The sequence below is a fragment of the Centruroides vittatus genome, unplaced genomic scaffold, assembly GCF_030686945.1.
Source record: "Centruroides vittatus isolate TY-2023 unplaced genomic scaffold, ASM3068694v2 scaffold_1478, whole genome shotgun sequence".
NCBI classification, from domain to species: Eukaryota; Metazoa; Arthropoda; class Arachnida; order Scorpiones; family Buthidae; genus Centruroides; species Centruroides vittatus.
In genome coordinates this window covers 446775-461833 of record NW_027122680.1, presented here as the reverse complement: position 1 = coordinate 461833, position 15059 = coordinate 446775, and the positions used below count along the sequence as shown (strand labels likewise).

The window sequence follows — 15059 nt, the reverse complement described above, 5'->3', positions numbered from 1 at the left end:
CACTCCGCGATGAAAACAAGCTTAAGCAATGGCATCTTTGAATGGTGCGCACTTGATAAGTACACTGGGTGATCGGTTAATGAACAAATTGGATAACGAACACTTTTGTGAAAGATTTTTATGTTTGGACAACGAACACATGATCAGATAACGAAACACCTCACAGAATAAACACAAGAAGAAGCGACATAAAATAATGAATACCAATTGGTCTTCTCTTGTCTTTGGGCAACAATTTGAAACTTTTCGGAGTGTGGGAGACATCGACATCGATGCTCAACCCGGTATATACTGATTGGATAGTATTTCTCCGAACTTTGAAACTCTCCCTTGTAATTCCAGCCTTTTACTTTTCTAACAGAAACAATATTTTTATAGTATTTGTGAGACTGTCAGGTGGGCACTCATTAAGTTTTGCGTGGGTTTTTCTTTTCAAAAAATGAGATTATAATAGCAAAAATAGAGTGGGCAGAAGATGCCTAATGTTGCTTGTCAGTATAGCTTGAACAGGTCTACAGTAGGCCGCAGTTTAATCTTATTTAAAAAAGATACAGTATAATCAAGAAGACTCAAGCAGCTAAAAGAATAACAAAAATCACATCTGAGAAATAAAGAACATTGAAGAGCTCATAATGGCACCTGAAACGGATCTGACAACAGAAGAACTCCAAGAACTCTTGAATGAAGAACACCAAGAAACTCGGCAAGATATGTTTTCTTTTTTTCTTCTGAAAAAGAGGATTAATGCCAATATCTGCTATTAAACATTTTTTGAAAAAGTAGCAGGATGTCAGAACAACAATTTTAGAATGGCATCCAAACCAGGTTGAGGCTTGGGAATTTCTACAATTACAATACCATTAATTACTTCTGAAAAATCCTGAAGAAGAGAGAAAAGCAATCGGCATTAGACAGATTGTTTAACCCCCTCAAACGGAAAAAACATGACTAATAAAAATGCAAGACTGTGTATAGATGTATTTTTATTATTACATATAAATAAACATAGTAAGAAAGTATATATTTTTTATTTTTTGGGGTCTCCAGAACGAATTAATTAAATTCCCATTAAAACCTATGGTAAGTCGATAATCGGTTAATGAACAATTCGAATAACAAACAGTCTTGGAACGGATTATGTTTGTTAACCAATCACCCACTGTATTCCTACAATTTTTTGTTCATAGCACAGTTTATATAGATTAGTCCCAAAAAATTATATGTGTTTTGGAAATGTTCGAGTCAAATTAGTCTAGAATCGATTAATTTTATGGAAAGAAACCTTTCAAACAGCCGTACCCCCTAAACTGCACAAGTGCTGGGCTGTGAACAGCTCGTGTATTTATAAAATCTAAGTGACTCATACAACACAGAATTCATATAACACAGAACGAACATATCTACCGTATTATAGATGGTCTACTGTATATTCTTGGAAATTATATATATATATACACACACAGTAATTTATCAAAAAAATTCTTAGTCTATTTATAAAAAAAAAGTCTGATTTAAGGTATGATACATCCATATTTAATTCCACATATTTTAATTCCAAAAAATTGTATATAAAAATTTCATAATGCAGCATTTACACAAATGAGATTTGTATAAATTTTAATAGTTTTTTTAAAAATCATTTAATTTTTTTGAGGACCTTAAAAAAATAATTTTTATTGAATTACAAACATTCTATAAGAGATTATTTGGATTAAAAAGCATAATTTATTTATGTATTACTAGTCAATATTTCTAGAAATAAGATGTAGATAGAGCAAATATGTCTGGATATTGCGAAAAAGAATTTATCAGAATGTTTTAGAGTATTAAATAGACCTAATCAAGAACTACTCTTTTATTTGTTAAATTTATCAAATTACAAATTAAGTAAACTTCCCATATTAATATTCAAAAATCTTAGAAAATTTATATATATATATATATATATATATATATATATAAATTGATTATGATTTAAATTTTTTATTATAATTATACAAAATATTATACAAATCAATTTGTAAAACTAAAAGTTCTACATATTTAGTTTGTAGTTCAGTTATACATTAAATTAATTAATAATTGAAAGACTGCATCATATCAAAGTGAATGGGATCATTATACACAATAACAAGGATGTTATCAATAAGCTTCAATATAGTTAACCAATGCATTTCTGTCATCAAGGCTGTACACATGGGGGTTATGGGGTTTAGCTCATTTGGAATGAATTAAAAAATTAAATAGTATATTGTATATAACTTATATTGTATAACTTTATATTTTATATTGTTCAGTTCTGCCTTACTCTACTGTATTGTGTTACTCTTTATTAATTTTTATATTATATATATATAAATATATAGAATATATCATTATTAATGTTTTTCTTTTTTAAAATCCCACTCTTTTAAAAGTCTTGTGTACTAACTTATCTTCACTGTTACTACATATGACATGGATGTAGTTTATATTTCTTAATGTATTGATTTCATTGATGATAATAAGAGATAAAATCAGAATTTAGTTATATATAAATTCTTTTAAAAGTTTATTATCGACATGCTATTATTAATATGTGTTAAATACTTTTATCAAATATGAAATATATTAATAAAAATTTATCAATAATACAAAATATTTAAATTTGATTTCTCAATAGCTTATTCTAACTATATATAAAATTATTGGTTTTTCATATACTGTCATTTTTGGGTATAAGCTGCAGAGGTAAAAATAGGTGGACTAATTGTAAACTGATTGATGGATAAGCTGTTACAATCATCATTTACAAACATTATTCACAAATGAAATTTGTTCATAATTTCAACTTCAAAGTTTGTTAGCATTGGACCATTAAATTAATTAATTTCATAAATTTTGATAATTCATGATATCAAGTAATGATAATGATATTAGCCAGTATTCATGCTTTTCTGCCTTCAATATTTATATACAGCTGAATAATTTTATAAATATTCATGCATTGTATTATATAATAAATAATAATCATCATATAATACTTCATATAGTTATTAATATTAGAAAATAACATTTATCTATATACTGAATTTATATATTCATATATTCATAAAACAGATATAATAATGTAGATAGGCTATAGATTAATATTTTCGTTAATTTAAATATATAGAATTTAAGTACTTAACAATTCAGGACAATCAAAAAAAAATATATATATATATATATATATATATATATCAATTTTAATGACTTGGTTATTTTGTCCTGTTATTTATGTCTTATTGTATATTATAAAATGAGAATTTTCCTTATACTTTATTGTTCATGCTTTACACAAACTACTTTGCAAAGTCTGTAGTCTGTAATAATAATTTAAATTTTTGCTTTTATTTCATTTTAACACTGCCTAATGCAATAAATATTGTAGTAATGTTACATTAATATAGTCTGACTGCATGCAATCTTAATCAAGAATAAACTATTTTACAATAATTTTTATAGTAAGTCAGCATAAATGATCTTTTTTTTATTGAGATTTACATGCGTGAAGTCTAACCTTAAGTTAATTAAGAAATGCTTCAATAATTAAATGGGTCAAAATGAATTTGACCAGATAAAAATTCAAAGAGCAACAACTTATTTTTATTTAATGTCAATGTTGTTGTATTTTTAATTTATTCTTTATCTTTTATATGCAGTCATAACTGGAAATGATTGTGTAAAATGTTTATTGTATATAATTTAAAAATAATCTCTCTTCTTTTTTTATTCAGTCATCTTATTATTATTTTACTTGTTCATCTATGAAATGAGGATTGGCTGAAACACGTCAACTTATTGGCAGTTTTACTTTACACGTCAGCACAACCAAGTGTCACTGTGGGTGGCAGTTTTATACATCAACTGCAGAACATTAATTGCTTGCATTATTTTTTTGGATCATAAAAATTATTATGTTAATTAAAATTATCACTATATAATCAATATAAGCTTTTTCAATCATGTTACATAACTTTACATATTATCTAGCTTTACATAACACTAGTGTGTGGATCAATACATAGTTGAGAATGATATTGCATAATTGAAAATTCAATAAAACTTGAAACAAAATAATTTGAAAAAATTAATTAATGGCATAATTGGAGTCTAATTAAAATAATCATTATATTTGGCAAGAAAGGAGATTATTAAATATATAAAAATAGCAATTACGAAACACAAAACTATTTTATAAGATAATGTTTATATTTCATTTTGGTTTTATATATATATACATTACGAACATCTGGTACTTTCATATTAAGTATAATGATCTGACAATGAATATGATAAAGCATTTGTAATACGAAAACATAGTGAATGAGTTGTTAATGGTGGATGGTCTTAAATTCTATTCTGCAATATTTAATGTTTTTATTTTTGTAATTAAATTAGTTTTATTTATTTGAGGATAATATGACATACAGAGTATAATTTTCAATATATAGCTATAACTTGTTTCTTTTTTTAATAGAGATATATAGATATGTTTTGAACTGTTACTATAAGTATTACAATTTGAATTTCTATTATAATTACTAAGCGTAATTGTAAATATAAGAAACTTTGTTATCTTCACATTCATACTGTAAGATTTACTTAAAATGCCATCACTTTAAATATAATTTTATTTTTACAACAGATGCTTTTTCTAAAATATATTTCAAATACTAAAATTAATTTTGTATATTTTTGATTAGCTTCTAGAAATTATATATTAATTCGTGAAAAAGTCTCTCGAATTTATAGATGTACAAAATGAATTATTATTTCATTGTATTTTGATATCATTTAATTATTTTAAAGTAATAAATACAATAATGTATTAAAATTTATGTTATTTTCATTTTATTTGAAAGTTTTTTATATAATAAATTATAAGTTTAAAGTTTTACTAGTATTTTATTACACTGTAATTATACGCTTCATTCTAAAAAATATCATTTACTTAAATATGTAGAGGAACACTAACATTATATTAAACATTTCTCATTCAATTAATATGAAAACAATAAACACACATCACAATAAAACATCTGCTGTCTGTTCTAAACTTCGTTACGTCAGCCTTTCATATATATATATATATTTGCTATATTTTTATTATAAATCATAAATTAATAAATGCAAATCATATTTTAATATGTATTATTTATTGCACTTCCTAAAGATTTTAAAGGAAGTATCAAATATATAAAGCACTTATAAATTTACTTACAGTTAGTTGTTTTAAAATTTTTTATAGTTAATTCATCTAATATTTACAACAGTGTTAAATAGATACATATACCTGTACATATGTAGTTATAATAATTAATTATTTACAAAACTGAAAAATTTCATAAATCATAAATAAAACAAAAAATGAGAGATTTTTAGAATATTAATATATTGTTATTAATTTTAAAGTTTATATAAATAGCTATTAAGAATAAACTTTTTTTTTACAATTTATAATGTTTATAGATTTACTATAAATAACTGGAAGACGATCCTAATGTTTCATAATCGTTTACAGTTTTTGATAATTTGCCTGACACAAATAAATGAGTGTTTTACAGTTTGTGTGTTATAACTATTTAAACTTCAGTTTCCGACTGTCCTAGACTGGAATTTAGTAAAAAGTTTTAAATTATTGAACTCCTAACCGAGGCCATTCTCATACTTGCTCGACAAGACATCAACAGTTGGATTATTTGTTCACTTTGACATTTGGAGAACCGGGCAGAAATCACATCACGTCAACACAGACTTTTAGTCATCACGATGCCTTACTTTAATGAGACAGTCGGATGGGGCTGGCACACCACCATACAGGCAAGTCAGACAAATTTTCAGGCGTATTATTTTTTATATTACATGATGTGAGTCGAATATCGATCGAGGGAGCAAGGTATGGAATTTGAAAATAAAATTTTTTCTTTTTACGTAGAGGGATAAGGGATGTCAAATGCATGTCTCGTCCGGGTGGCATAAATTCTAGCACCGGCTCTGCAGTTGGACTCCCCAGATCCCTGCTGGTTCCAATTTGGCTATTAGTTACCTGGCGAAACGGTCACCACGTTAAAACAGATCAAAGAATAAGAGACAGCATTTTGACACCTGAAATTTTTACTCCTCTGACGGAAAACTTTCAGAATTAACTCTCTAAGAGTTGGCAAGCTTCAACGTAAACACACAATTATCAAATAACCTCAATTTAAGATCCGAGAGTGTCAATTTTTATATTTCTTTGCAGACTTTCATAACAGGACCAAAACATTTCCAAGATTAGATATGATCAGTATTTAGGAGTATTGACATAGTAAAAAACAGAGTAAAAGTACAAAATTTGGAAAAATTGAATTAAATTCACTCATTTATAGAATTAAAGTAAGTCTTGACGAGTTATATCATATTAATTGATAATATATTGGTTATTTTAAGAGTTTATAAGGGATAAATCGACTTCAAACCTTTAATACTCCATGCAAATTCCTTCCAGGTAGGCGCAAATCTGACGCAGTGACCGCACCATTTGTTATAAAACTCGACCACCCAAAAATGATCTTTACATAAGACGAACTGATCGAAATTAGTGGAATCTAACAACCAAATGGGATCATTGGAACTGTATAAAGGTTCACCGTACGACTGGACTTCGTTAAATAATAATATTAACAGCACAATAAAAACCATAACCGACGAGATGTATAAATCAGACGATACTAAGTATCATTGCCATGGCAACTAAGTTTTAAACATCGTCCGGAAATCGCATCGAATAATGGGAAATAATCTTCGACGGCGCCACCTGGATTATATATTGTCGTTTTAATTAAATTTTTAATAAAAATTATTTTACTTAAATAATTTTAAATATAACCCAGGTGGCGCTTTATTATCGTAAGATATAATATTTAAATATTTAACACACGTGTTTTAAATGTTGGTATATTAAAAAAAAAAAATTCCGACCTCTGGGCACCTTCCTTTATCAATCCCATTTTGGATTCGGCTAGGCCCACAATGTGGTGAGGGACGGGGCCCGACATATTCGGACCCCCTGAAAAATTAATCATATTGAACTTTCTTGTATCGCGGACCCCTAAAACTTCTTCAGCAAGGGGCTGAACTATCAGAATTTAAAAAAATAACAAACATATTATTGCTTGTCAGGAAATAATTATAGTATATTGATTACTAATACAGTACTAAGAAAATTCAACGCTGTAATTATTTATCTCGAAAAATAAAACTGTCAAGTCATCAGCCACAGCGGGTTTTTGCTTTGATTTATACTCGTTATAACTAATGATTACTTATAAATTTCATATAAATATAATTAAAACATCCCAGTTCTTCACTATCACTGAAAAACTAGATATACATCCCATTGTGTACCTAAAAAATTGACGAGTGGTGTGGAAAAAAAGATCCTTTTGGTACCCGTAAAACAAAAACAATTAAAATTACATAATTACACAAGAATCAACCATTGGATTGGATATATCACGCGATATTCAAATATACAAAATTTATTCTGTTATAACAATTATTCAAATTGTTTTATCATGATATGTGGCGTGAGGTGGCGATTTACTGTACTTTTGTCATCAACTGACGAGTGTTTAATTGACCCAGTATTATGTCAATTGCGCATGCTCTACATATACTTTTTTAAAACTCTTTTCGCTCCGTGGATACTAAGAGGGCCTCTTTCAGTAAGCCCAATATGAATTCGTCCAGGTCCATAATGGGGCGACCGGGTGGTGTTGGACGGGGCCCGACATATCCAAACGGACTACCACCTGAAAAATTCTTGGAGTTTTTCCGACCGTCCAGATTCGGATTCTGGGTCCCCCAGAACTGTAAGCTGCCATCTTGATCGTTCGGTCATCCGGCTGTCGTTCCACATATACTAGAACTCAAGAAGAATGCGTTTCTGTTATCGTCACAATATTTTATTGAGACATGAAATTTTTACCATGCATGTCTTGCGCCGTAGGTAAAAAATTATTTTCATGACAATGTAATTTAAACAAACATAATCGATTCTAAAATCTTTAAATTAAAATCCAAGTAAAAAGCTACTCTTTAAAATCCGACTTTGAGTGAGTTAAGAAGACAAAAAAAAGAACGAAAAGATGCTATACTTTCATAATTTTATTAATTCCATTTCCCAAATGCATTTCGCAACGCCTCATCAGTGGGTAGTTTGTTGTCAAACGTACAGCCACTTATAATAGGAATAATGGAAATTTAGATGCCTTGAACATGACTGTAACTGTTCATTTCCTCAGAATAAGGGACTAATTGATCACCTACATGATAAACATCAAATGATGATTCATATGGATAAAACATTTTTTAAATCAAGTTTTAATGGTAAATACAATAATATTTATTGTGAAGGATGGTAAAGAAAGTCATTTAACATCCCTGCTACAGAATACAGAATGTATACAAAATTAATTTGCTGTTCATATCAGGAACACATTAGACCAAGGGAGAAACAGATTGATGTGTGTTACACGCACGGCTGCCATCCTGATGGAGGCCATATTGAATGCAACTCCAAAATTTTAAATGGAAAGGACGTCATGTGATACATCATTTTAGATCAAAATTTCGCAAGGAACTGATTGATGATAAAGCTTTACTGGTCTACCTCGAATGGTTATAGAGTTAGTGTGTTTCCTTTGTTGTTACAGGTCGAAGAACAGACAACACTATGCTCCTAACACAGGAAAAACGCATCAAAATTGTCCTGATGGCAGAGAAGTGTCTGCCATCAGGATGATTGCACAGGCCTGAACGTTTCTTATCAAGGACAGATCCGTCACCCAAAATTTTAGAGTTGGTTGGCAACTGCTACACGTGACACAGGCATTTGGTGTAGATGACATTGATTAAAATCCTATGCAATCACCCTGGAGCCTTTTTCCCCTGCCAGCAGGATGATTTTGACACGTTCTTGCCGTGTTAGGAGTATTGTGTTGACTGTTCGTCACACCCGTAACAAAAGAAACACATTAATAACTGTAACCGTTCGATGTAGGTCACTAAATCTTTCATCAATCAATTCCGTGTAAAATTCTGACCCTAAATAATGTGTCACATGACCTCCTTCCCATTTAAAATTTTGAAGTTTCATTCAATATGGCCTCCACCAGGATGGCGACCGTGCGTATAACACACATTAATCTGTTTCTCTCTTGGTCTAATGTGTTCCTGATACGAGCAAATTAATTTTGGGTACATTCTATATTCCGTAGCAGGGGAGTTAAGTGACTTCCTTTATCACCCTGTATTTGTTTTTATACACGCCTCAAAAATAAAATTGCAACGCTACGAAGGAATGCGCGTAGCCACATGAAAATTTCAGGACCTGTAGCAGTGACAGAGATATGAAAATAATTAAGTTTTCGTACGTATCAGATCGTGTAGTTCCCAGTTTCAAGATATAAAGACCAACAGCCGGCTCGGGCCGTAAATGCTATCAGCGACAGCTCGCGGCAGCCAGAGACGTAAGAATATGCCTCAGAGATGACAGAAAGTTAAGTACTAATATTTAACAACTAAAGAATGAGACTGCATTCTGGAGCTGTGCGACCTCAGTTTGTCGACGCGTGCAGTTGCCATGCGTGCTGGGCACGACTTTAGTACCATCCAGAGATGTGTGAAACGATAGATGCAGGCACATTTGCGAACACGCCGAACAGGGAATGGGTCGCATCGGCGCACAACAGAGCACACAGACCTGCAGATTCGCCGAACGGCCTGTCGGGACCCGTTCGTGCCACGGCACGTGATATTCGAAACCGCCCGTTGCTATCAAAGGGTGCATCTGTCCATCCATTCGTAACAGGTTGTATGCACGGTTGGGCTGCACGCACGGCAACCAGCAACCGGAATGCCATTCATCGCTCGACATAAGAGTGCATGTCTGGTATGGTGTCGTCGTCATCGCCACTGGATCACTGAATGACATCGGGTATTGTTTACGGATGAATCCCGCTTTTGTCTGTACAGGAATGGCTGCCATGGATGGATGTGGCGGTATCTCAGAAAAGGCTACGTGCCAGCCCTTTCCGTCGAGCGTCATACTGGTCCCATACTCAGCATCATGGTTTGGAGAGGCATCGTGTTCGATCAACGGACAGCCCTGAAGCACACTTCTGGTACTCTAATAGCGGATCAGTATGTCACACGAATTGTGGAGCTTGTGATTCGGCCACTGGTGCAAGCCGCACCTGCTATGGAAACCTTAGGGGCAAGAGTCTATATGAACTATATACAAGTATATATGAACATCCGATGCAAACCGGAAGTCATGTTATTTCAATTGAAACCTTTTCCCCGAAAGCAGTTAATAGATGACCGGTACGACTCTATTGTTAAAGGAAAACTATGATATATAGGAGCAAGCCACTACTAATGATTTGAGGTGGAGAGCATATATTTTAAATTAAATAAATTTAAAATATGATTAAAAACTGCAGCCAGGCGCTGTGACGATGTCACAATAAATAATTATTATATTAATTTACAAATACATGAGTTTTTATTTAGTTTAGTTTAGCGTTATTCGTATACGGCAACACGACACATGGGCAATCTGCCGAGGGGGAAATGCCTCCCGAGAGGTGTTTTATGGGAAACTGGCTCCTATTTAGGTGTTACTAACGCAAAGAAAATCTGGGAAACAGCTCGTTCAGGAGGAGCGAACCAGCTACAAGTGTTTAGTGATTTTATCCATTCGGCCACTAGTGGACGCTTAATTTTTCAGAACTTTAATCTTCGGAATATTCTGTAGAAAAGCTGTAGTTATGTTTTTAAATCTAAGTGGAACAGTGATAATGGCGAAGTTTGTATTATAATTGCAATCGTATAGCAACAGGTAAATAATGAATATCTTTTGACTATTGATTCGTCTATCAATTGACTATTCGTATCCGTTTCGATGTCGTTGTCGGAATCAGAATCTCAACTACCATCTTCTGGATGAAAACTCATTTAATCTTTGCAGTTCGAAGTTACCTTTCGGCTAATAAGCTGTCGACTTATGAATTCGATCGAGACTTTTCCACGCTCAATATTCATAATTTTATTTCTATTTAAAAATGTTTTACGCGAATCTTGGATTAAAACATGCTGTCCGACACTAGACAATTTGAAGAGGTAGAATATTAGTTAAATTCCTTACCTGTCACGCTAAACAACATTATTCTATACAATCAGTACTTCAATATGTTTCCTCATGCTTTAAACCCGTGTTTATTTTTAACAATACATTTATTTCCCGGGTTTATTTGAATCCCGGGACTTAATCTAGGAAATATGATAAGTAATTTTATACCATTTTGGACTGTTAAAAGTAGACAGTTTTATCTTTAAAATTACTAAATTTTCCGACTGAAATCACTAAATTTTGAGTTTTGAAAGAGTGATTCATTCCTCTGTACCCCTATATAACAACGTCCGTGTTAACCATTTCTTTTTGGTGAACACAAATTTTATATTAAGTTGTTAAGCAAGCAATAGTCTCTCTTCAATGTTACAAACAGGATCTCTGAATATATCTGATGAAACTCTCTCTCTCTTTCTTTTTTTATTTTGAATTGAACGCGGTTTAAAAAAATCAAAACCAAAATTCTTATAAGGTTCGTAGAGCATGAAAACCAACTTATAGGAAATTATATATAAATGACATTTTCTTAAAAAATATTTTACGGGTGGGTAAGGTTGCACGAAATCGATGCGATTCAATATCATTGAGTAGCAGCGCCGGATCCAATAGGTGCGAGGTCCGATTGAATTTTTTTTTTTTGCGGGGCCCCTCAAACTTTAAATAACAAAATTAATTAACAGTTAATTTACATATTGAAATATGCTGTTTTATTTTTTAATAATAATATACATAGATATTTATTTTTGTAACATGTACTATTTTTAAATATATAAATTTTGACATGATGCGGGGCCCCTTCAAGCGCGGGGCCCGATTGGTACCAATCGCTCCAATCGCCTCAAATCCGGCCCTGTTGAGTAGTAACGCAGAATGTTCAAATAACGTTATCCTGTTTATTCGTGTTCATTCTATTCGGAAAATTAAACACACTATAATTTTGATTTTTTAAAACTCATTTCGTCCTCTGGGCACTAGAAGAGAATCTTTTTTTTCTATCATGCCCATTATGGGTTCAACAGGACAACAGACGAATGATGAGAGATTCGACATATCCATTCGGATACATTTCCGGATTTCCCAGAACGATAGGCAGTGGTGTAGCATGGATGTCAGCCGCCCGGGGCGGAGGAAAATTTCACCACCCCCTTAAATAAAATACGGGGAATCCCTACAAGTCAGTACAGACGGTATTGTCAGTCGCTACAATGAGCAAAATGTCATTATTATACATTCATTTAAAGAAAGGGGATTCCCCAGTTTCGTCACAGAATAAGTAATGAAAAATTCCGTGCTCATTTCAATCGGTCCGAATCGTAGGTGCGACAAAAATATGAAATGAAATGGTTCAAATTTTTACAAGATATTATTATTTATTGTGAAAAAATGCCGTCCCCTAAAAGTGCCGCCCGGGGCGGGCCGCCCCCACTATGCTACGCCACTGACGATAGGTTGACGTTTGAATCGACTCTGCCATCCTTTTGAATCTTAGAACTGCGATCAGAGTACCTGCATATGCCAATAGATGTCGATCGGTTTGTCAAAAATCAGACAGCACTACACTGCTCTTCCTTCAGGCACTGCTAGAGACCGTTGTCTTATGTTCCCGCGCATCAACAGTGTTGCCAGTCGAAGTTACTATTTCTCTGTCTTAGAGTTTCTATGTCAAAATTACTATGCTCACCCTACCGACTTTTAATAGCACTTTTCTGGTTTTCTATTGAACCTGCCGTGTAATTACTGATATTTCATTTTATTTTTGAATTGTTTCATTTTATCTACTAATGAAATATCTACTTTTTAAGTTAAAATACCAGATACTTGTAGTTCAACTTTAGTGGTGATGGTATATAGATATGTAGGGATTTATCATAGATTTGAAAAGGTTTTTCAGGGTTCCGTGTGTTCAAATAGATTAAAAATCACTAGTTTAATAAGCTATAATAAAGTAATAAAATTCATTTTACATTAGCTTATGATACACAGGATATATAAAAAATATATATATATTTTGTTATTTCATAAAAATGACGTTCGGATTTTCATAAAAATATTTTATATCCGTGTTTTGATGATTGAAATTTTCGCGATATCACTATCCGCAAACAACATTACGCTCATATAACCAACAAATAATGCTACTTATCGAATAACTATTACTCCAGTATCAAAATTCGATATATTTATATGAAGATTTCTATTGGTTTTCTATCTACGAATATCATAAAGGGAAGTAATTAGCACATTCGTTTCTGATACGCGTCGAATCAAGCTTATTCGTAACATTAAAGAATATAGCTGACACAGCTTCTATCAGATCTTTAATTTTCATAACACGTAAACAATAAATACAAGAGTATTTTTGTATAATTGTACTTGAATTTAATTTCAGAAATTTAAATAAGCATAATTTATATTATATTTTAAAATATAATGTAACGTTTAGATACGAGATACCTTGACTTGCAATAGTATTTTGTTACAAAAATAGTCCCATGATAAATATTATTAAAGTTATAGGAAGTATTATATCGATACCGAATTACTTTTAGTATAATTTATAGCATATTTGGAAATGGTAAACTATAATTTGGCTGCATTTAACTGTATTTTTAATATCTGAGAAACATATTTATCACATCATATTAATATCCTACGCTTCCAAATAGTCTTACCAATAAAAATTATTGCAGAATATAAGAATAGCTAGAAAAAGATGTGTCTTGTAATTTTTATATTAAAAACGTATAAATAAACATATTTAAACGGAAAAATATGTAATTAAGACGTTCTTAAACATCTTATAAATAGTCTATAAAAGGGTGGCAAAACCTTATCATATACCCCGCCTATCAAATACGTGAGGAGCACCAAAGTCAGGCTCATACCCCTAAGTAATAGGGGTAGGAGTCCAATATACGGAACCGTAAAAAGAGTCTGGAAGAGCCGTAGTTTGGTGTAAATTGCTTATATTATAATTCCACAACTAAGAGTTTAGTTATAGAATTGTAGTATAAGTTATAACTTATACGTGGTTATAAGTTATAATCACTCATACACTTATGCAGATCAGTTATCACAGCTTATAGAACTTAGTTATAAGCTATAAGCTCTAAGCTCCATTTCTGTATATATTTCTACTTGAATTAGAGCTTAGTTATAAGCTCTATCTAGTCTAGTAATTAGGGCTATTCGTGCTTATAGATTTCTTAAATATTAAGAACTCCATAAGCACTTGTAATTGTTTTTACATAGCTTTGTAACCTCTTAAGCAGCTTATAAGCTAAGTTGTAGCTTTGTAACTTCTTAAAAAGTTTATAACTAGTTATAATCTGTTTAAGAAGTGATATTTAAAAGTAATAAACATCAAAACCTTTATAATCTGTTGCAATTTTCTTCAAAGTATTGGAAAATAGCCGCGAATGGCCGCACCATTTACTATAAAACTTAACAATCCAAAAATGATCTTTACACATGATGATATCATCGAAATTCGAATGATCTAATAACCAAATGGGATCTTTCGAACTATAAATAGGTTCTCTGAACGAATAAACTTCGCTAATTAAAAATAAAAGCGCAATTAATATCATAATCGAAGCGATTTAAAAACCAGACGATAAGTTTTATTGCTATGGCAACCAGTTTTAAATTGCCTGACGATCTGTCCAATAACATTAATTTTGCGCCCTCTGGTTAAATAATTAAAATTTTAAAATAATTTATATATTATATATATATATATATATATATATATATATATATATATATATATATAATTTTATATTATTAAATAATTATTTTAACTTTTAGTTTATTAAAACTGTTAAAATAAATAAAAAGTTGTTACATAAATATCGTT

At 31.2% G+C, this 15059-nt stretch overlaps 1 protein-coding gene across 2 annotated transcripts in view; it reads right to left on the bottom strand.

The window, feature by feature from the left end:
• LOC136987146 (sulfhydryl oxidase 2-like) overlaps nt 1-14840 on the bottom strand; it is a 31975-nt gene extending 17135 nt beyond the window's left edge. The window contains exon 1 of one of the 2 annotated variants that reach the window (XM_067284825.1): nt 14571-14840. In XM_067284825.1, the coding sequence (XP_067140926.1) occupies nt 14571-14790 (220 nt within the window). In that variant the 5' untranslated portion in view covers nt 14791-14840. Of the gene's footprint in view, nt 1-6482; nt 6817-14570 lie in introns of those variants that run through there. The other variant, XM_067284824.1, reaches the window with a different exon arrangement.
• Nucleotides 14841-15059: the final 219 nt, after the last annotated feature.